This window comes from Cotesia typhae, unplaced genomic scaffold, assembly GCF_013202065.1.
Source record: "Cotesia typhae breed Kobodo isofemale line unplaced genomic scaffold, CoteBio_Ctyphae contig_5, whole genome shotgun sequence".
In the NCBI taxonomy this organism is placed as follows: Eukaryota; Metazoa; Arthropoda; class Insecta; order Hymenoptera; family Braconidae; genus Cotesia; species Cotesia typhae.
In genome coordinates this window covers 2,264,707-2,289,752 of record NW_027423757.1, presented here as the reverse complement: position 1 = coordinate 2,289,752, position 25,046 = coordinate 2,264,707, and the positions used below count along the sequence as shown (strand labels likewise).

General features: G+C 26.1%; 1 protein-coding gene across 24 annotated transcripts in view; it reads right to left on the bottom strand.

Annotated features, from left to right (window-relative positions):
- Window positions 1–25,046, bottom strand: part of Camkii (Calcium/calmodulin-dependent protein kinase II) — a 68,260-nt gene that overhangs the window by 6,509 nt on the left and 36,705 nt on the right. For 3 of the 24 annotated variants that reach the window (XM_074248407.1, XM_074248408.1, XM_074248409.1), the window contains exons 6-15: window positions 24,883–24,985; window positions 24,320–24,498; window positions 24,028–24,150; window positions 23,854–23,937; window positions 22,472–22,532; window positions 14,840–14,929; window positions 8,586–8,642; window positions 4,851–4,997; window positions 2,604–2,753; window positions 2,141–2,197 (exon numbers count right to left, since the gene is read on the bottom strand). In XM_074248407.1, coding sequence (XP_074104508.1) covers window positions 2,141–2,197; window positions 2,604–2,753; window positions 4,851–4,997; window positions 8,586–8,642; window positions 14,840–14,929; window positions 22,472–22,532; window positions 23,854–23,937; window positions 24,028–24,150; window positions 24,320–24,498; window positions 24,883–24,985 — 1,051 coding nt within the window. Of the gene's footprint in view, window positions 1–743; window positions 807–2,140; window positions 2,198–2,603; window positions 2,754–4,850; window positions 4,998–8,585; window positions 8,643–14,839; window positions 14,930–22,471; window positions 22,533–23,853; window positions 23,938–24,027; window positions 24,151–24,319; window positions 24,499–24,882; window positions 24,986–25,046 lie in introns of all 24 variants that reach the window. The other 21 variants (XM_074248416.1, XM_074248415.1, XM_074248420.1 and 18 more) reach the window with 14 other exon arrangements.

The window sequence follows — 25,046 nt, the reverse complement described above, 5'->3', positions numbered from 1 at the left end:
TTAAACTCTTTTTGGTACATAGCACAGCACAACAGCCACATGCATTAATTTTTAATACCTACGTCCTATTCACGCCATTACGAGTTTTCGTCGGTTTCGTTTCGACTTTTTTAAAAATTTTTTTATTCTTTACACCAATTGTTGTTTTTATTTTTATTAATTATTTTTAATTTTTTCAGCCCATGACTCGACTTCAGTTTGTTAACAATAGGGCTTTGGTTTCTGAAGTACCTCTAGTGCTATTTTATATGTATTAAAAATTTTGAAAAAAAAAAAATATATTTATAATCACCATCATTGTGCCAGACATATTTAATCCACGCATGTGCTCTAAACCTAGAGTGTAAATACGAGTGGAGTCACGATGTGATTTTTTATTTATATTTCATTATTATTATTATTTGAGGTGGCTTAATCTAAAACTAATTAAAAAAAAATCTCTAATTAAAAACGCGGCTTTTTTTTTTATAGCCTGTAACAAATAAATTTTATTGCTTGTAAGGCGCGTACTTGTATAAAACACTTATTGATGAGTCGATAAATTTATGAATAAAATAAAAAAAAAAAACTCTAGTACTTGTAATTTATCAAATTTTTAATTTATTCAGATTCACTATAATTTTTTAAAAAAATTTGCTCCCAATTAACAAAGTAAATGATTTTTTTTTATAAAATTCAAAATTACCACGACAATCAACAAGCGGCTTTTATTAAAATTGTCATCTACGATTAGTGCGCGTTACCTGAGCACTGCGAGTTCGTTGAGAGCTGGCTGCAGGTCTTGACGGGACACATGATTCTTATTTCTACAAGCATATACCTTCCTCATTAAAAGACACATTTTTAAGTCTTATTACTTTTTTTATTGCTTTGTTTTTCATTTTTAAATAGTGTACAAGCGGTTGCACATCTTAGTAACAGTAAGGTCGAAATTTTTTTTTTAATTTTCTTTTTCAAATTTCGACCATTACGTTACGAGAAAAATTTTAAATAAGCAGGAGTTTATAGTTGTCTTCACTTTTTTAGAGCAATACATTTTCTTGTTATATTTTAATTTTAATTTTATTCATTAAAACAATCAATATATTATATTGCTCATTTTCCATTTCTGATTTTGATCATGAGTATCATTTTAAAAAATTTTCAATCAAATGACGGTTCAGGGCAAATATTTTTACATAACTATTATCCTTGTTCATAAATTGTCGGCACATCTATTTAATTCTCATCATTTTTAATCTTAAATCAACTATCATATACAATATTTATTATTATCAATTTTCATACATTTGTATACTAAATTATATTATTCCCTACACTAATTATTCTATAATTAGTTTAAATAATCTAAAGGAGAAACCAAAGTAAGACGAATTCCTAAGTACATTCGTTTTTAGAATTCTTTTTACATTAGTAAAGATCTTGAATAACACTTTGACGTAATTTTAAAAATTCAAATGATAATTATCATTTTGGAAGTTTCAAGTTTTATTTTTTATATTATTTTTACTCGAATACTCTCGAAAAGTTTAATTTTTTTTAAATATGTATTTGTGCATGCCAATTTCTTTGGCACGCTCTATATTTTAAATAATTTAATAAACCTCTAAATTATTATGTATTTTTAGATTTTTCTGTTTTGAATGTCGTGTTAAATATTAATGCTTTCAAAATTTATTTTTGAATTATTCTTACTTTACTTGGATGTTTTAAAGTTAGAATTTACCTCAAATGTTAAAAATATAATTTTACCAAAATTTTGAATAGACAATTTTTCATCTCAAAACTAAATTCTTTTTATGAATAGTAAAAATATTTCATGATTTCTAATACTTTAAAATTAAAGACTGAAACTTTTGAAATTGACAATCATAAAAAAAATATTATTTACAGCAAACTTTTCTAAGGAGTCGTTTTAATTGGTCTCTCCTAAAATTATGTTAAAAATCACTATTAAAATTCATAGACCGTCTAGAAATATTTGTAAATTATAAATAATAACTTATTGGTTCTTGAGATCAATAGTAAAATAGACGATGCTTCGATTGTGATTAAACTAAGCTACATTTTTTTCGGCAAATATTTTGTTGTGATAATTTTGTGTTGGATAAGACACCATCCGATAAACCATTCTTCTTACCGTCTTCCACTTCAGAAAAATTGCTTGCTCGGTGATTGTTATCCGTGGAACAATCTTCTGTTCTTGATAAAATATGATGTGGCACATTTGTGTTAGTCAGGACAACGAAAGAAGTTGAAAGTTGTTTAGAAGAACAAGTAGAAGCAGTGGAAGAAGTAGAATAGAATAGAAGAGATGTATAGCGTAGACATGCGTGTTGGTTTCATACAAAAAGATTAATAAAAACAATGAGATGCATAATAGCAGATGTAAGAAAATAAAAATTATAATCCGTTCTGATTAGAGCAGATTATTTTTTTTTAGATCTTTATTTTTTTTTCACAGATAGAAGCAAAACTTTGTTAAAAAATTTTGATAAGCGTTTTTGCAAAATTATTTTTATGTGATACATATAAACAGGGGAACAGTTTTACGATTATTTAGTGGTAAAATGCGTGAGTGTGATACTGTAAAAACTACAAACCCGCAGCTGATGAATTCCGATGTCTTGGAGGACTGTTGACACTCACCACGGATGGAAATGATGATAAAATACCCGTTTGACTATTTTGGCTGCTTGTACTAGTACTCCCTCCGCTGCTACTGCTGTTGCTGTTGCCATGTCCACTGTCAGCTAATCATGCAAACAATTACATACCCAATATGATAGGATTGTTGCTAATGGTGTAAAAACTCATGTCTAAATCAATGTCTGACTGGATCGATTCAGTGGAAAACACAAAATTATTTTGTTTGCATGGAAAAGTAAAAGCTCCGATTTAAGATTGTGAAGTTTACGATTGATTTTTATTTATTAAAAACTTAAACAATTAAATGCAAAGTAAATTAATGCAAAAAATTATTTATAATTTATAAAATATTTTGAATAATTTTTAGACCTTAAAAAAAAAATTACAATCATTCATAATATTTTTCACAGATTGAATTCATCTGAAGTTTATTTTTGATTAGTTAAAATCATCAAAAGTAAAATTTTCTAACATATATGTTTTATCTTGAGTTTAATTTTCTGTGAAAGATTGCTAGATATGGAACCAATAAGGCCATTAAAGTAATACACTCTTAAATATTACAGATAGAGTGATCTTTTGATCCTAAGAATCTCTTGATAAAACTTTTTAAAATGTCGAGGACTGCTGAATAGAGAGGCCGAGTCTCGAAAATTTATTACGTTTCCATATGAAATACTGACGTTATTCATTTTGAGAAAAATAAAAATTAATTTATAAAATAAAAATTATATTACCTCAATAGAGTTTTGAAATAAATATCTCAGTTTAGTAATTTTAATTTTAATTTTTTAGAAAATTCTCTATATATTATTCTCTGTTTTACCGAAAAATTGTCTAAATATTCAAAAAAAGACTTTTAATGTTACCATAAACTTTAAAAATTTGTAGTTTATCTCATGCTCAGGGTAGACATGGGTTCTGGGGTTGTAATTTTTCAAAAAATTTTACGCTCTAAAATATTGATAATAAAATATCCATTATTTTTACTATTTACTCTGCTACTATACTTTACCATCTCCTTTGGGTTACACTATTAGGTTTACTTTTATGTAATCATCTACCAAAATTATTATAAAAAAACGACAAAAAAGCTTACAGACGATAACTAGGAAGACCATTAATTTAATCTTCTTAGATGAGTTAGTATAACTACACGGTAAAAAATTTTGCATTATTGCGTGAAAAAGCAGTGTTAACAATTTTTGTGTTAAATATTTAACACTTTCATATGTAAATTTAACATTTATTCTGTTAAATCAACACAAAAAAGTGTTAAATATTCAACATAAAAATTTTTAACACAAATTTTTTTTGACGCAATGACGCAAAATTTTTTACTGTGCATATTCGGGTGATTATTTTATCTATAATTAAATAAGGAGTGTACAAGTGCAGTAGGTTTTAGTTAGTAGGAAAATTTTCTACTTAAAAATCTTAAAAACAAAAATCTACTATTTGTCATTTGACAGGTGCTTATTACTATCTATTTAAAATTAAAAATTACGTAAGAAATAAATAAGTGATGGAATTAAAGTTTTGCTTTGTGATTAAAATTTTAACCCGTCAGCACTCACATTATGAGCATTTTGCTCACGGAACAACATCCGACTTATAGAGCGTGAGTTCTGACGGGTTAAAGAAAAAAACATGCACAGTTTAAATTGTTAAAAGTTATTATTACTATACGGATTTTTAAAAAGGGTATTCTTACAGATTGTTACCTCATTAATAGCTTAATTTCGAAGCATCGTCATATCAATCGATGATCAATAATTTTTATGTCACTTTAATATTGCCGTTAATATAAATAACATATGTTGTTAAACGTGTACTTGGCTTGAAGCATTACGCATGCCTCCGGATGTTCCGCCTTATTTACATTAGAAATATTTTTTACGTTTAAGCGAATACAGATATTTTTTTATTATATAATTCTACTCCTAGCCACAAAAATACCCCTAGTACCTAAATAATTCTTGATCTTATTCATAAAAAGTTGGTGGTAGAAATAAATAAATAAAATAATTATTTTACTTATCATTTCTAACTGATAAGATTTTAAAGATATTTTAGTAATAAAAATACAAAATTGTTATTCACAAGCATTAGACATCGTTAATGTTAATATGCAAAATAATGAAAAACAATAAAATCTTGGTTAAGGTGATTTAAGATTTTTTTCCTGGCCCGGAATTTACCTTGTGCTCCGTGAAGGAGTACTGCGGCTATTCCTAATGAGTTTCCAGATCCCTGATTCTGTTTACTTGCTGCAGCGGCACCCATAACTTTTGAAAATATGGACGCTGCTGCCGGACTGTTCGGCGGTGTGCCCTGGGACGCGTAGCCTATATTATCGATTATGGGAGGATAAATGACTTTATTAAATAAAAATAAAATAATAATGATCATGATAATAAAAATTAGTAAAAAATAAGTATTTTTTTACAAAAAATTTTTATTTTAATAAATCAATATTAACATTAATTATATAAAATTTTTAATAATTTATTAAAAAAAATTTTTTTCATCAAGTATATGAAAAATAATTACTTGTTTTTAAAAAAGTGAACTTTTCCTCGAAAAATTTACTTAAAAAACACTTACACTTTAATTTTGTTAATTGCATAAAGTAGTAATTAAAATAATTAGTCATATAAATGCAAAATTATTAAATTAAATAAAAATAATAAGTTGAACGAAAGCAAATCTAATTAAAAACTTTTCAACATCAACGTAACATTTTAATAAAAATATTCCCTAGATAAATATTTGTCATAATATGAATTTTCAGGAATAAGGTGATGCAAGTTTCTTTTTCCGCAGTAATTGGTAATTTATTAATGAAAAAGGCTTTAAGGTTACTGCTAATAATAGAAGAATGTCAAGTAAAAAAGGATTGTTCGAAGAAAATTGATCGAAAATGTGATACGATGGTCTTACTTCAATACATGTATGTGTATAAAAACATAGAATGTATTTGTACTTGTTTCTACGCTTGTAGATACACAAACGAAGAAATGCTCTACAAAAATAGAGTTATGACCATGGCCTACCTTGTAAAATTTAACTACTCGTAAAAGCTGTTTGCATTATCCAATTTTCTAATTTAATCTATCAAAACAGTAATTATTTTTTATTTCCGAAATTTGTTACATAAAAATATTTATTTATAAATAACAATGACATGCAAATTCAAAACTCACTATTGTCTGACAGTTTAGACGTGCTCGGAGTACTTGAAGTCGCAATAGACATGATGAAGGTGAAGTTTACACTTTGAGAAAAAATTATTAATTACGAATTAAAATTTTATTTAATAGATATCCCGTTTAAATTAATGACGATAAACCAATTGCATAACTGCATTTTGATAAAGTATAAATTCACATTATATCATTGCCATTAACTTAATAAGTAAATATTCATAGAATAGTATTATTATATTATTCGACTGAATGGATGAACAAGTTCTTGAAACCGTCACGTTCCGTTTCGGAATACTAAAGGCCAGCTAGGTCAGGTAGGATATTTTTGCCAGTCTCTACTGCCTAAAGCTAAGAGTTGAGTCTGGTTACAGATAGAAACTAGTATTATATTTATCTCTCGCTCTTTCTCTTTTTAATCATCTTGATTCATCAATTCTTATTCATAATATTCTTATTTATTTTCGTTTATATTCATAGATAATATTTTCGCATAAATAAACACACCCTAATAGTTGAGAAGAAAAATTGTGTGCAATTCAATGAAAATGATGTGTTCTGAACAGTTAATTTAAATTTTTATATTAATTAATTAAATTACCATAAAAATATGTGAAACAGCAGCTCATCTATTATGTGATATTTTTAACACAACTAGTTTTCTGTCATTAATTATTTTAATTTAATTTGTTTAGACTTATACATTTTCTATGTTAATTTTTATATGTAATTAAATTAATACCAAATAACATTATTTTAAAGTAAAAAAATTTTTCCACAGAACACAAGATTTTTTGATATTGTACGCCTAGATTTATTTTGGTACCAGTTTTGTTATTATTTTTGACTAGTCCCCTGATAAGACCATCGACACACATTTTTTTATTTTATTTTATATACGCAAGGGTTGTTATTAATATTAATTAATAGTATATTACACTACTAGGGCCGAAAGTTGAATTTTCGGCCCTGCGCGTCATGATGCCCGAGGCGAAGCCGAGGGCACCACGACGCGCAAGACCGAGATTTCAACTTTTGGCCTGTGTAGTGTATACGATTTTTCTTCATAGCCGGTCAAAAGTACGTTATCAATTTTACTTTTTTTAACTTCAAGTGCAGATAAGTATGTCTTGATGCCTGCCCCCACAACCAGCAGCACTCGCTTCGCTCGTGCCGCAAATGTCGGGGCAGGCATCAAATACATCCGTAGAGTCAAGTCTGGTCATATTTTTTAAAAATAAATTAATTTCATTTTTTCAAAGATGTATTTATTTTCATTAGTTTAACAAACTATATTATTTATTATAAAATTTCTTAAACAAAACATATTATAAGCGAAAAACTCTTATTGCATTTTTTTTAATCGTTTCAATTTTCTCTTGAATGATCGCAATTATTAATAATCCTTCCATAAAATACATAGTTTTCAAACTTGATATTGGAGCAGTTAAAAATTATATCTCCACTGAGTATACAGTTTTGATAATTCATAACTTGATTATTCAAATTAAAATTTTTAGATGAGTATACTGATGATAGTTTACTGGTAGGAACATTATTTTCAGAAATTTTTCTTATTTAACAGATGACAAAACAACATTGATAGATATTTTTAAGGTTAGAGGTAGCAATAGAAATTACATCAGTTAAGAATTTGCTATAGTGACGGAATAAACAGTCCCTAGTTACAAGTGTAATTACGCATGAGAAATTCTTTCCTCCCGCCGTTACAAAGGGCGCGCGTGTACTTCTCACAGGGAGTTAATGTTGAACTTTCTTTCCTGCCATTAGAGAGGAAAGTACGTACTTTCGACCGAGGTATGAAGAAAAAGTTTTTAATTAACAAGGCACACCGCTGATTATTTTTGGGTTAATTTTTCAGAATATCGTGCAGACAATTTATGATTTTTTTTTAATTAACATTGCACTCAAGAACGGAGGGTTAAATCTCACCCTGCTTTAAAAATCAGATACTCGATAGTTAATTACATAAAAAGCTCCAAGAAAGTGTTAGACAATTATTTCAAGATTGACTAAAATTGTAGTAAGCTTACAAAAAGCTAATATTGAAAGCTATTAGATGAGAATGCTTTTATACGAAGCTCTTATCAACTAATTGCCAAATATAATTTCTTTTTCACTTTATTTTAATAGAAATATGTGATCAAATTCGTGTTGAAAAACTCACACACGCTCGTGGTTGTTATTTATTTTATTAAAAAGCTTTTTAAATCTAAGTCAATCCGAGCTTCGAGCATCGCTACGTAAAAAGCAGAAAAAAAATTCATTTTGTGGAAATAAATTAAATTATAAAAGTTAATCATTAATTAAAGCAAATAATTTTTATACCAAGCGTTGAAACATTGAATAATTAACACTGTTTTATTATTTAACACTTTTTTATGCATATTTTAATGAAAAATTTTATACAGGATGACTTAAATTGTTTCAACGTTTGATATTAAATTAATTCTGTAATTAAGTTTTAATAGTCTATTATAATTCACTGAAAACGTAAAACGTGTAACAAAATTATGCAAAAAAACAAACACCCATTAGAAAAAAAAAAGAAAAAAAAAACATTCAGTGAGTTATGTTTGTCAAAATGAAAATCAAATGTTTAATTTATAAATATATGTAAATATGATAGTTAGTCATGAATTTACATTGTCATAGTATCAGTATTATTGTAATTTTTAGATTTTGTGAATTGTTCAATATCTGGGTTACCTTCTGGTTCTTTGGCAATGACCGTGCTGCTCCGGTCGACACCTCCCTTCTTATCCTCTGTACAACATATACACATATACATAACGTACGCATATACAATACACGTTTTAACACTAACTTCTATCAACAACTAATATGCGATTCAATAATACTTTAACAAGTAATATATTTTATTATTTTCACAAAAAATTATTTCATTTTATTTAAATTTCTAATTATTAATATATATGTTATGTAAATTAATTCCAAAAATTTATATTTATTGTTATTTATTATGATTATAAGAAAAAAAAAATTTATTAGTTAATTTTAAAATTGATATTCTAGATGGCCATCAAATTGAAAATTATAAATTATAAGTAAAAGGAAAAATAGAGGATTATTACGAACAAGCATGCACGGCACAAGGGACACATGCGCTAAGCGATTGGATGTGAACAATCAACTTTGTATCATTTACGTTCATGATACTTTAGATTTTCAGGTCTTAAACGACCCGTGAGGGTCAAAATAACAATCATAAGGACTAACAAATAATTTATATGTTTTAATGGCGTTATGATAACTTATGAATTTATCCATACATTTGAAAATCTCAATATCATAGACGTTAACTAAACATTACTTATTCTGATTACAAACGTATTTGCTTCAGAGCAACTCAACTTGAAGCAGTTTGCTGAAATTAACTTCAAAACTTTTCTATTCTGTGAATCTAAAAGTTTTTTTTAGTTTACTTTAGAGAATTACTTCAAGTGTGTGTTGTTTTGGAATAAATACACAGAAAAAAAAATGTTCTTGAATCGAGTATATATTTTTAAAAAGCTTAATATTCTTGATTTGAGAAGAAATATTCTTGATTTAAAAAAATTTTTCTTAATTTAAGGAAATTTTACTTAATTCAAAAATTTTCCATCTTGATTCAAGACAATTGCCCTCTTCAAAATTATATTCTTGGTTCAAGAATTTTTCTCTTGAATCAAGTTAATTTTTTTTTCTGTGTACGTTTAAGTTAGTTCGATATGTCTAGAAGAAATTTTAAAGTTTTTGGATTTTTTTTATAACGCCAAATTATTAATTATATACATGATTACGTAATAAAAATGTACTTATTGGTTATTTTTGATTTTTAATTACAATATGGCTGCTTTAAACTTCTTTGTTAAAAAATTAGACTTTTTGAAAACTTTGCCTTAACATCTCACTCATTGATTAACTCTTCATAACATCTTTATCAGGGTTAATTATCGGATTTTTATGAACCATGAAGTTCGATAATTATGGGAGGGTTGGATGGAGACAGAGAAGTTATCAACTAGAGTTGATTTGGCGCAGATGTCTTGGAGAGAGTTTTTAGAGTGTTATCGAGCAAAGTTTTGAGTAGACTGTCATAATGCCGATATTTACTAGTCTATGGAGGATTTATTGGCAGTACGATACGCCGATTCAGAACTCGTCTACTTGATAACAACTATTTTTAAAAATTATTCGAAATATCTCTGCTTCAAATAAACTTTTCTTCACTTCATAACTTTTCGATCTTTGAAAAGGTGTATACAAAAAAATTTTTAAAAAAGGTCTCTAGTTACTTCATAGAATCTTTCTTGATTAACTCTACTTCTCGTCTTTAAAACATGATTATTCCATACGAGATTTATAAATATACTACAGTTAGAGTAATTTAAATTCTATTTTTATAATACAACAGTAATGCAGATATTTAACATTGAAAATTTTTATTTTGTCATCAACAACTTTTCCAATAAAGAATTAAAGTTTTATTGCTGAGTGTTGCACAATATGCCATAAAAATAAATAATTAATTTAGCATTAAGTATTAAAGTTTAATGTCTAATAACAATTTTAATGCATTGTGAAAAGCAATGGATTATTTACGACTTCAATAAAAATATTATTTAAAGGTATAATTGTAGTTTAAATGTATTACAGATAATGTTTATAAAGTAGAGATGTTTTGAATAAAGTTCTCAGACAAGATTATCCAGATAAGATTTAAATAATATTATCAAATGAATACTCGGAGAATCAAAATTTAATATTATGCATTATTATTTAGAGCCATTATATAATTTCTATGATGACTTCATTCATCGTTTTATTTTTATATTTTATGTGGATGAAATAATTAATTTTACGTGAACAAATACTAATTTTGTGAATGTTATTATTGTTCAGAACAGTACTAAACAGTATTTATTTGGGTGAGATAATTTTTATGCTCAAAAAATTTGGGTTGTGAAACAGTGCATTTTATTTTCGTTCAAAATATTTTTTTTTTCTTAGGTATCACATTTTAAATCGTTCTACGAGGTGGTGGTTAATTTCTTCTCTCTTAGCGAATAATTATCCGAGTGATTTAGCAGTGCATTTTTCTACAGACTGTGCACGTTGATTATAAAGTGTGAAGAAAATATACAGAGAAGAAGACAGATAAAGAAGATAATATATCAGTAAAAAACAAATAAAGAGTGTTCATTGATTTATTTAAATAAAAAATATGAAAATAGTATAACCTGATATCGAGACGTATCTTTTATAACGATGGTATTTTTTTTTTTTTTGGTAATGTAAATTTTTGCTCAGTAAAATTTAAATAAATTCAACTGGGTCAGTCCATGTCAAATCGTCAAAATATTGAATTTAACAATTTTCAAGTATTACTGAAATGATATCCTTTTTCATAAAATGTATAGTCAATATAGTTTTTGTCCCTGTGAATATGTACTTAAACTTTTTTAACCTTTAAATTGGATTTCTTTGGGTTCTGAATAGTCTTCTGATTACGTATAGAAAAAAAATTTATTCATGTCATGTCTAAAAATATTTCGGCCCAAAATTACTAATTTTTATATCATCTATTCGATATAATTTTATATTCAACCGCTTTTTCATTTTTAAAAGTATTGAAATCATTTTATTCTTACAAAATTATACGACAGTTTTTCATCATAAATGATCCACTTTATTTATAAAGATTTCAAAAGTCTAAGATTTTATTTGTTCAATTTTTGATAAATTTGACATAGAAGGACTAATATAAAAAAGTAATATAGTTTATTATACAATAATACCCGGGGCAAATGGAAAGTATCTAAATATCTAACGATTAGATAACATTCTGAACAACTGACCCCGGGGAGTTATTTTGAGTCACGTTCCCATGCAATAATTGTCTTCAAATTACTATTTAAATATTGTGAAGTTAAGTGCATTATAAAAAAAAAAAAACGAAAGTGAATATTATTGCATATATGACATTAATATTTATATAAAAAATTAATTTTGTTTAAACAATAGTTTTCAATTTTTATACATTTTGAGTTGGTGTATATGTTATCAATAAAACCCCCGATTGTGTATTAATTTTATCTACTATTAAAAGCCAGTATTAAATAAAATTTCGATCACTAACTCTAAATTATTAATTTATTACAATTTGAAATCATTCACTCTAATTTTTGCTTAGTAAATTATTAAAAACAGCGAAAATAGTAAATATTAATTAAGATAGATAATTTTGAATTTACGTAAAAATGATTTAAATCGAATTATGCGCTTAAATATTAAAATATTAAAAATATAAAGCAATTAAAATTTATTAATTTATTAAGTGTTAGTAAAATGATCAAAATATTAATAGAAGAAAATAAGCGATAGATAAAGTTTTAATTATTTAAAACAATAATTCGAAATGAAATTTTATATTTATTTATTATTTACGGATGATTTATCAACAAACAATTGTTAATTTTCGGTTAGTTAACAATTTTATGAAAAAGCAATAAAAAAATTATTATGTTTAAGCATTGAAGAAGCTAAATTCTGCATGTTAAACAATGTTAAGAAGGTATGAGATCAATGAGGAAGGTATGTAACATAATGAAATATTTTGCTGAATTAAATTGATTAGTGTTACGTGTTCGCATGATAAACATAATAATAATAATTGATCAAACGACGTGAAAATAACAATGTGTCTTATATATCTACGAAAATGGATTGTGACCTAATTTAATTCCATTTAATGATTCATTTATTATTCTAGTAGTGTTATGAAAATTTTTGCATATTACCCTAGAAAATTTCGTATTTTTTTACAAACATTCTAATCCGATAAAACATTTTAACAATATGCAGAGTCAAGTAATATATACTGTTGAAAAATCTCAAGTTTTTAATTACTATTGCAGTGAATTTAATTAAAAAAAAATTTTTTTTGTTATTAATGACAGTTAAAATTTTTTAATTTTAAACAATACATTACTACACAAAAAAAATTTTTTTCGAGCTAATTGCGAAAATTATAGTACGCTACTGAAAGGCAAAGGTAACCCGAGACATGTATTATTGCAGCAACGTGATTAAGAACGTTATTGTAAAAGTAAAAATTATCTTACAAAGGGATTATGTGAAAATTTTCCATGAAAAAGATACAAGATCTCTATTTACATAACGACGTTTCTAAACAGTCAGCTTGCAGTAATACGCGTCAGCGCATAAATTTTCTTAGTACCTCGGCATACTGTTAATAATCATTTTGACTTATATAACTAATAATGTTACGATTATTTTACGCTTCGATAAAATAAAAATAATTAATTATAAAATTATCAACAGAATCAAGGGAGGCTAGAAATAGCTCAAGAAATAAAAAAAGTTTTGAGGATCAGAAGTGAAAATTATTTTCGATATTAAAGTCTACTCAAAGGGGTAGAAAATAATTTTAAACTCAATGTTTGATCGTTAGATAGGAACATTTTAACTGATAAAAAGATAAACCATCGTAGACCGACTGTTTTCCAAACATATTTTAGTTGTAATGGCTTTTACACCAATTCTCTTTCTCTCTTCCTCATATTTCATTGTTACCTTCAGTGTATCATTAATTAATGAAATAATAGATTAAATAGCTTATTAAATTATTGCGATGTGAGTAGGTAACGTTCTGTTTGATATTTCCATGGCAGAATAATTAATACAATATTATAAATTATAATCAATTAATTATTTGCTTCATAACAGATGCTTTGATGGTCAGATATGTCAAGTTATGGGGATACCTCATTGTCTACTTCAATCATCGGTTTTAAATATTCCTTATTACACATAATACAATGATATTCAATAGTCAGTATCACTATTAATTAAAAATCTAATTATTATTAAAATATTTTATGTCACTCGACATATCTATATAAATTTGGCTTGGTTATTTAAAAGTCTACACATATCTTTCCAAATATTCCAAATTCAAACTTGCCTGCCAGTCATTTGCACACACAAATAATCAATCAACAATAGAAACTAAAGCTATGAGGGAATTGTAGAAACATAAAAATATTTTTGCTTCATTTTTCTTCATAGTTAATTTCTTTTTGTCCCAGGAAAAAGATTGCCGATAGAATAATTATAGTATTTATTCAAAACAAATAAATAAAAATTATGTGAACTTTGATAGCATTTGGTGGAACCGGATTTTTTCTAAAGGATGTACTGCTATGATTAATTTAGTGATAACTGCACTTTTTGTGATCTATCATAAGATATTCATATCTTATGGAATAAACATTCGATACTACTTTACGATAACTCGTGGCGGATAGGCATAAAAAGTGGAAAAATAAAATATGGCGTCTAAATTCTAAAAAAAAAAATAAATAGTTATAGACCGATTATTATTGTTATAATAAATATTAAGTATAAGGTAGTTTTTTATCAATTAATATCTATAAAGGGACTACGTGGGAGCTCTATAACCTATTTCACTACATTTTCTCTAGATTATGGCGCATGAAGCATTGAGAAGTGGATGTTTATAGGTATTACGCAAGATTTTTTATTTATATAATAATTTTTTTCTGTAAGGTGGTGTTGAATTTTTTTTTTTTTTTTTTTTTTTCAATATCTACTCACATCTTCAAAAATATCATATCTATCGTTTACATTATCCAATTTTTTACTGTTTTGCTAATATAAATATAATAAAAAATATAGCTACTTTTATGTTAAAGAAAGGACCTTTGTAGTGTTAAATTATTTAATTGAACATGGTGAATTGTATTAATAACTGGAAGATAAATGAGTACAGTACTTGTGAGTAAGAGTGATAAATATTTATAGATGAAACAAAAGTCCTTTCAGATTTCTCAACAATTGTCTTGTTTAATAGCAGGATTAAAAGGCCAATGCGGACAAGGAATTGGTTAGAAGAACAATTATAATGATTCTCATACCTTTGACGTCGTCATCTTCAATAGTAGTGCTGCTGTCGGTTGATTCCTTCACTTGAGACCCGTCACCCTTCTTGGTAATGATACTTCGAGCTGGAGTACGCAAATGTATTCAATCAATCACAAATATAAAAGGTCAAATTTTAAGGATATTAATCACAAAATATAATATAGTAATAATTAATCATTACGGTTATTGAATTAAAATTGTTTTAATAAAGTGCAAAAAATTAAATAAAATTAAAAAAATTCTGAAATTGAGCTTTTTATTTTGACTTATAATCAATGAAAAATTGCAAACAATTATTTGAATGAAGTTGAGTTCAAAAGGATTTTTTGACCTCATACAACCTAGAAAAAAATTATTAAATAAATTACGCCTCAATGTTCTATAAACTAATTGAAGTAATTTTGCCTCGAGATTTACTGAATGGATGTTTTTTGTGACACGTGTTATATAAATATCGATGAACGAAATATCTCCGGGCGAAGTTCAATTGCACACATCAAACCGGAAAGTGTTTGGGTTAACTGTTTCATTTTATCTTTTTTGTTCGCTGGTCAGTCATTAGTCAGGGAATGAACTAATTCTTTTTTTCTAGATTGATTTTTTTTTAATAATTCAAATAAAGATGTTTTTTACGAGACTTTATCAGTACAAATAATTCATTTTTTGAGGATAATTTTGTTTATTATTATTATTATTATTATTATTATTATTATTATTATTATCGGATAAAAAATTTTTAGTTATTTTGTTAGTTACAATTTGTTACTTTTTTTTTTTTATTTAATTTTTATTTGAGTCGGTTTTAACAGCCGTGGTTATATCGCCGACTTTTAACTGTTGGGAGTGGTACGTTGGGGTCTTTTTAGGTTGAGAAAATCTTAATCTACGCGGCAAGGGTCAAATCTCAACCAAGCTGTTTTCTAACGCGCCTTTGACTAGTCGGCTGTCGCCGGTTAATTTGTTACTTTGAAGCCACAAAATTATAATTTTTTAACATTTCAAATGTTTTAATTTAAGGTATAAGTCAAAATAAAAGCTCATTTCTTAAAACAAAAAATTTTGAAGGATTTTATCTTCTTGATTTGAGTAGAAAAATTCTTAAACTAAGAAATTATTCTTGGTTTAAGTAAATTTTAATTAATTCAAAAATTTTTCGTTTTGATCCAAGACAATGAAACTCTTCAAAATTATTTTCTTGCTTTAAGAATTTTTCTCTTGATTCAAATTAATTTTTTTTTCTGTGTATCTACGGCAATTTGTAAAACATCCCAAATAAATAAATAATAAATCAGTAAGTAACTGTTACAAAAATGATTAATTCATTTATTGGGATGCATTTTAAAACTGAAAAACAATAAACAGTAAAATAAAATCAAAGTCAGAAAAAATAAAAACAAAAGTAGTACTTGTTTTCTATGTCACTATGAATAGTGAGAATAATAAAATATCGAGTCTAATTGATGGAATCGTAAGTAGATTGCACTAGTTATAGTCAGACGTAACGTAATAAATTTGTATGTAAGCAATATCTTTGAATTTATGTCAAGTGGAAATTTTAGTGCACTAAAATAATAACAACTTTCAACGAAACTGATTTAGATCACAAGAACTATCTATAAATAATAATATTACTCTTTATTGTATGAATAATTATTGCCATACAAAATAAATATTGGTTTACTTTTTTCAACAATGCGTGAGTAAATATTTATGCAGTTAAAATAATAATTATAATTATTTCAAGGAAATTAAATAAAGGGTAAAAATAATGCAAAAATTGCTTTTACGAAAATATGACGTGCAGTGAGGTAATTGCATGCTTTGGATTTATATGTTTATTGTTATATACTAAGATGCTGTTTTTTCATTTAATTTTCAATCGAATTATATTAAAGTGATTCTGCTTTTAGTATTATGTAAGTCAATGCTGTACATGTAAATTTTATTTCACTATAATATAAAATTAAAATAATAAATAAAATTAATAATGAATTGCGTTATTTTTAATTAATTTTATGAAAGTAACATATATTAAGTTATTGAATTTTTTTTTTAAGTACTACTCGAGTAATCAAGTAATTACTTCAGTTTTACTTATAACTGAAATATATGTAATAATAATTAACGAAGAAAAAAAATTAATCAAATTAAAAATAATATATTTTGTAAAAAATTAAACGTCTACAAGTAAAGTTTCCAGATATTGTTGAAAATGAAGAACTATAGAAACTATTTGTTTCCAATATACCGCTTTCAATAATAATTTTATCTGAGTACTAAAAATAAACAATTTACACGGTAACTCGAACTAGAAAATTTCATAAAAAATGTTATGTTTTTAGGTCAACAGCATTGTAAATTTAATTTCCATTTAAAAATTACGGGTTGCATTGTTACTACTGTTTTTAAATTGGTTTATTGAGTTTAAAACTTTTGAGTGAGAATGAATTTGAATAACAAAAAAAATAGTCCACACATTGTTTATCGGTTAAATAAATTATAAATAAATAGTCCAGCATTCACTACGGGAGTAGTCTAACTAGGGCAATCTCAATTACTCTAAGAACAAGTTGGATAACCCACTTTTTCTATACTCTACTAATTTAACTCATTTTAGTATACGTAAATTGCGCTATATTCTTTTACTTTCATTGATTTTTAGTAAATGCGATTGGGAACTTGTGTTATTACTTTAACTACAGCTATACTATTTTTCTGTAATTTTAGGTAACAATGCTAACTAAAAGCTTAATTCGTATTGAAATGCTTAAGTCTAATTATTATTGTAATAAACAAAAATCAATATAATCAGCGTAAAACAAAGACTATAATAAAGCTTATATTCTGTAAAAAAAATACTCACTTTTTATGATAATAATGTAAAAGTACAATAAAATTAACAAAAGGAGCTTACAATCATATTGACCTTAATTTATATTCATTCTTTCAATTACATTTGATTGAATTATAACCCAATCAATTTTAAAATAGCAAAGATAATGATCATAAATTAATCCGATAAAATCACCTTGTTGTAGCATTAATTCTTGTATAAAATAAATGAGTGATTGCTGATAAATAAATCATTTGAGTTCATTTTTTTTTAATGAAAAAAATGTTCGTTAAAAATCCTATAGCGCTGATTATATTTGATTATATATTCTTCATTTAAAATAATGCAATGGTAGAAAAAAAATTGTTATAAAATTGTGAATAATCAAGTTTTTATATCTAAAAAGCTGATGATTAAATATTGATCAATTAAAAAATATGTAAACTTATAAATTTAGATTTTTTTGGGTCTCTATTAAAATAAAATTCACCAAATCCACATCCATGTGTTTGAATCTCTATTCTAATATCACTGTAATATTTGCAAAGTTATAATAAGATGACATTTTAATAATAAGCAAGTAATGTCACGGCAACAAGAACAAAGAGAACTAAATTTGAAATAGTTGATTAAGGTACAGAAATTTGTACTACTTCAATGTCAAACCGAGACTGAATTGCGTCATTATAGCTGGAGAGAAGGGTTCGGGTATTTGTTATCTAGTGATCCTCTTTACTATTCAAATTCACATGATCAACAATATTCATAATAAGCTGGTACTGAAAAGGAGACAATTAATAATTATGCCTCAACTGTTGATATTCTGATATTTCTCATAGCTTTGTTTTGAATAACATTAAGACATGGCAATTATCAAACTAGTAATCTCCTTTAGTGTAGAATAATGTTTAATTAACAAAAGAAGTTATTATTTGGTTTATTCAAAACCACAAACATTCTAAAATTAAACCATAAAATGTTTTTTAATTGATCAATGATTTATCAACACCTTCTTGTTAAATAGTCATAATTATAATAATTTCTGAGATTAATCATAAAAAATAATTTAGTTGCCAAGCCTCTGAAATTTATTATTTTAAATTAAATTCAATAAAGAAATTAGTATAAATAAAGTTCAATTGTTAAATTTACTAGGAGTAATCAAAGGGAAATTGGATGTTTAATAATTAAAATTAAATATCTAAATACTACAAATTTACAATTATAAATTATGACTATGAATACAAAGCAAAAGCATAATAATTGGGACGTCAACGTCTCAGAAATTTGTTTATAGTGTCAATGAAAAAGTTTAAAGTGTATTAGAATATTTAAAAATATTGAATAATAAATAGAGTATATAAATGACAAAAACTTATTATGAACTTACTATAAAGCAGATAAATGAAATATTATTAATAAATAAACAAAAAGCTATAAAACTTTATTTGAGTATCTCCGACTCAATTCACGCTCAAGCTATAGAGAATAATGAAAAAGCAGGACTATGGTAATATTTGATGCTTAAAATTTTTAATGAAGATGAAGATGACTTTTCGCCATTATCTTATTTTTTATGACTATGATTACGTAGGTCTTAAGTTTGTTAATGAAAAATATTCATGGATGTTCTACCTGAAAAAGACAATGTTTCTTGAACTAACACTCTTTAATATACTTTAGGAAAAATAAATTCTTGTTCAATAAATTGTCTCATTGTACTCAGTAATTCAAGCGTCAAAGAATAAAAAAAAGACTAAACTTTCATTCTGAAATTTTATAAGCTGCATCATGTCTAAGAATGACATAACAATTATACTTTGATAGAGAAGAAATACCAAAAAAAAAAAAAAAAAATTAAATTATCAATTACTTGATTCTATTTTTTACATCGTGTTAATATTAGCAACAATCAAGTTTAAATTAAATTTAGACTGAACAAATTTAAATTCCGATATGAATGCATTGCAAATAGATAATTGACATTTTTCAAGTTCCCACCTTCGTTCACTTCAATTCAAAGGTTAACCTCACAGTGAAGTAGTAAAAAATAATGTTCATAAAATTGTAGACTAGAACCTTTCAGAGCAGTATCGTCTAAATATAAATCTCAATATTTTTATACTATTTATCTATAAAAACGATAAAATAAAACTGCGATAGATAAAAAGATAAAGGATATAAATAAATAGAAAAAATATTCAATGAAAAATTTATAATTTTTATCCAGACTAAATTTCGCATTCTGCAAAATAAATTGAATGAACTAAAAGAACTTAATACAATTTGACCGAAGCTTTAATTTTTGAAATTGAATTTGCTAGAAGATTGGTTTCTTCTTCTTTACCATTTAAAGTTTTATCAGTTCAGAAATGAAGTAATAATCGTTATATTCAAATAAGATTTAATTTAACGTAGAGAGATAAATACAAAGATAATTTAATATGGATCGAGGAAAAGAAGAGAAAAAGAGATTTTACGTGATAAAATTAAAGGTATATCGCAAGTATACGTTGTTATCAATAAACGACGTTTTCTCTTGAATTCAAGTTACGTTCATTATTTTACAACCTATGTAGATGAAAAGTTATTCATTTTCTTTTTCTTTATATTTTTCCCTACTGTGCGATAGTAACTGGTTATACTTTTTTTTCCCTTTTCTGATCAATCAAGCATGTAATATGATAATGGTTTACTGTCATTGAGGATGTAGTAAAAGCAAAAAAATTATATTTTAACGATCTGATGGCAAAAAATGGCCTCGATAATTCCCGGTTAATTGCAAATCAACTGCGACCTTATCTTATTAAAATACAAGGTTAATTATAACGTCATACTAAAGTTAATTCGATCGAACTACACTTTTATTGAAATATTGAGCTATTTTCATCCGAGAAGACGACTTAAAATTTTTGTATTTTATTTACATGATCCTTATAACTATATTCAAATTCAAATGTAAATAAATTAAAAAAAAAAATCCGATACAACAAAGTTATTTATGCCAACCATACATATAAATACAAAACTATGTACATATAAATTTATGTAGAATAACACACATATGTCGAGTTATTAAATAGTAGAGTTATTAAACAAGTATGTGTGTAAACAAAAACAATAGTAAAGCACTATTTCTATAACAATAGTACTAATTTTATCGTTTCTGAGTAAAACACACCAGCTTCGAAAATTAAAGACCGATAGCGTGACATAAATATTCTGGTGTGTAGCATCACGCAATCTCTAAATCAATGTAAAATACCAGCCAGTATACGGGTTATTGTCCAAAATATATATCTATGCGAGTATTATAAATTTTATTTTAGATATAAACTATTGTTAACAGATTTAACATTTCAAAAATACACACCTAGCTAATATAATTAAAACGAAAAATTTGGATAAACGTTATTAAAATAAGGACAGTGTAGTTTTGTTCATTTAAGTTAAAATATTTTTTCAACAGATCTCTGTAGTTCTTCAAAATTTAACGAAATTATTATCCTACAATCATTTAGTAACATGCTGAATTTTAAACAGTTAAATTGGCAGTACTACCGTACAGAAGGGGACTAATATATTAACATTATTGTAGAAATTTAAATACTATTTACAAATAAAAAATACAAACTTTCAATTCAAGAAAAATAATGTGGTAATAATAATAATAACAATAATAATAACGCGCTTTAGAATTCAAAGGAAATTTTTTAACAGACAGATAAGGTAGAGTGCCAAAAGGGCGTGAAGTTCCGTTTGTGGCCACTTTACTTCCAAATCGATATACATCACCCTATAAATTAGATTTATATAATTGTGAAATTGCAAGATTCTATAAATTCCATTTTATTATATAATATGATTAAAAAAATTTTGTACAATTTAAATTGAATTAAACGTCGCTAAAACCGATTCTTCTATTTTAAAATATTTTTCGAATTGTCGAGTGCTTTTAAATTCTATTTCTGTCAAAATAATAATAATAATTATTTCTTCTGTTCTGTTAATTAAGTTTCCTTTGAGATTGAAAGGAACGTTTATCTCTTCAAATTTTTATCAACTAATTAATATCTGTAAATATTTGTACAATTAAAACAAATATAAAGAAAAATTATGTACATTTTTCAAATCACTGAAATACTTTTTCAATTAAAAACTTTTGGGGAATACTTTTTACAGTTAAAGTAATAAATTTATCGACCCTATCATGATTAAAATAAATGAATAATTATCAGATTATTCTGATAGTGAAATTACAGCATGTTGATTAAAATCTGAATACTAATCAGCGCAATATTAATTTCCCTCGAGAAGTGATGTCGTTAATTGAAAAAAACTTTAAAATAATGTTTCTTTTTGCTTTTAACATTCGTAACAGAAATGAAGTGATTAAAAATTAAAATATATTCATGGACGCTGTGCGACAACAATTATATGGTTTGGGATAAAAGTGCAATTAACGAGATGCAGTAGGAAGACAGTGTTAAAATAAAAAATTTTAACAAACACTGCATCATACTTTGCAATAAAGAGAATATAATAACGAATTAATAGACACCGTTATTGATACATATATACTGATAAATATGTAAGTTAATGTAACAAGTGACACCAATTAATCGTACAAGTGACATATGTACATGAGTAAGAATTATTTTAACTAAATACTAAACATCAATAAGGAGTGAATATGAGGACGTGTATGAGGTTGATATGCAACAAAAGAGAAACGAATTAAATACAGGTTCACGAGCTCCATGTAGCGTTGAAGAGGGCCGGAGATACTCACCCTGTGCATCATACTTACTGGAAAAATTCCTCGTCGCAATCATTGTGGTTAAAATGGCACCCTGTTAACAAAACAAACAAACAAACATTTAATAAAATAAATAAATATTTTTAAAAATAATACGAAACGTTAATAGTTACAGCAATATTAGTATTCTTACACAGAAAGAAAAAAAGTCTTGAGTCAAGCGTAAATTTTCTTAAATCAAAAAAATCTTAAGAACGACTGAAAATTTCTTGAATGAAGTTAAAATCTTTTGAATGAAATTAAATTTTTTTAAGCCAAGAAAATTTCTTCTTTCTCCAAAATAACTTCAGTTTTCCTTAAAGTTTTCTTGGTTCAAGAAATTTTTTTTCTGTGTATTGATATTAAAAATTGTTCATTTAAAAAGTTCTCACGTTTAAAAAAAAATCACTAAAATAAAAAAAAAAGTGTTTTATAAATATCAACCTCTACCGTTGTTTGTTCATTATTAAATTCACATTTTTCTTCGACTGACGCAATACGACTATCAATTTTAGACTTACAGCAAAAATTAAATAAAAAACAACCGTTTTTACACAAACATCGGCTTAAACAAAAACGAGGAGAATTTATGGACATTTGCACTAAAGAATATTTATATTTATTTACACAACAATAGCAACAAATCTAATACAAATTTATATGTGTAATAAAAATATATCTTTGTACACTCAAGGCAAGTTGATAAGTTAGGTTTTAGTTTCAATAACAACACACCGAACACCGATCGGTTGACAATTCACCTTGTAATGCCAATAGTTTATTATAAATATGCATAGTATGCTAGATAAGACGACTGTGTAAATTGAATAATTTTTATAGTTATCGGAAGTTGAAACTACACTCGTATTGTTTTTACTATCAAATATGAGTATAAATTTATAACGTATATTATATACGCCCGAAAATTTATTCAAATCCGGAGAGTTTATTTGCTGTAATATAAATGTGTAATTAAATGAACCGATGTTGACTAACGATTTTATGAGTAATTGTTATCATGTACCAAGCCGTTTCTAGATAATTTAGGTGAAGGTTTCGTAATTGTTTAAACGATAATATTAGCGCCGATGTTTAGTTGTGTATTTAGTTATAATAATTATTGATGGAATTTTACAACAAGGGTAAAATAATTAAAGGTATTTTATAATTAATTACAAACAAACTTTATGTAACTTGTCAATTAAGAGTATTTGAAAATTATTCATTTGAATTGGATTACACGATCGGAGGATTTATCAGATATTAGTGTTACATAACCATAACATAGCCGTTTCAATTAAATGTATCATTATTATTAATAACGTTTAATTCTGTTAATAATAATTTGTAAATCAATGCTTAAACAATGAACTTACTTTTAATTTGCGCCTTGCATTGAATTTCTTCAAGCAATCCACAGTCTCTTGCCTGTGTACCACCGATGCAACACGCTCACGTTGCTGAAAAAGAGAAAATAAATTATTTAAAATTATAGTTGATCATGATGTAAATTAATAAATAAAAAGCAATCGACAAATTGAAACACGTACACAAATCCATGGGTGTCTAAGTGCATCACTGGCAGTTATGCGTCTCGATGGGTTTACCGTTAACATCTGATTGATGAGGTTTCTCGCTTCGGGTGTTACAGTATCCCATTCCGGGCTTGGATACTAAAAAATTCATTACCCAATCATAAATACAAATCTATGATTAGAGATAATCTCTCGAATAAACACTAAATCATTTAAACGACCTGAATAGAAATTACCACCATTTACCAGTAAAATCATAAAATTTGAGTTTTAAGAGCCATTTTTTAAAGAAAAAATTTAAACTTACGTCATACGCTCCGGCTTTGATTTGTCCGTACAATCGATGCTGATCTTCATCCCAAAATGGAGGGTATCCAACAAGGAGGATGTAAAGAATAACTCCACATGCCCAAATATCTACAGGTTTACCATAAGGTTCTTTTTTAAGAACTTCTGGACTTAAGTAACCAGGCGTACCAGCAAAACCTTGTAAATCAAATTACATATTAAAATAAAGTTAATTAATTCACAAAAATGAATAATTTTGATCTAAAACAGTTAAATTTTTTTTATGAAAATTCGAGATCGGGATGCAAAATTTCACTGTTTGAAAATTATACCCTCTCAAGTCAAATAAATTTCTAAAATTGGTCAAAAATATGCTTATATTTTAAAAAAGAAAAAAATTTTTTTTCCAGGATCTGAAAAATTTTATGAAGAGCATTGTAAAGTTGAAAAAAAAAAATCAGAGTTAGAACTAAATTATTGATTCCCAGATTATCGAATAAAATAATCTCAAAACAAAAAAATTTGATATTTGAATCTCGTATATTTTTTTATAAAATATTTATCGGATTATAGTTTACATACCATACCACGCCTGTGCTTCACCCTGTAATTCAATGGCTAATCCAAAATCTGCTAATTTCACAGCTGCACCCTTCGCTTTGCTAGCGAGGAGAAGGTTCTCAGGCTATTGTTGTTGTTATTAGGTTGAATGCAAGTTAGAGTAAAATACAGTTAATAAAGTTTAA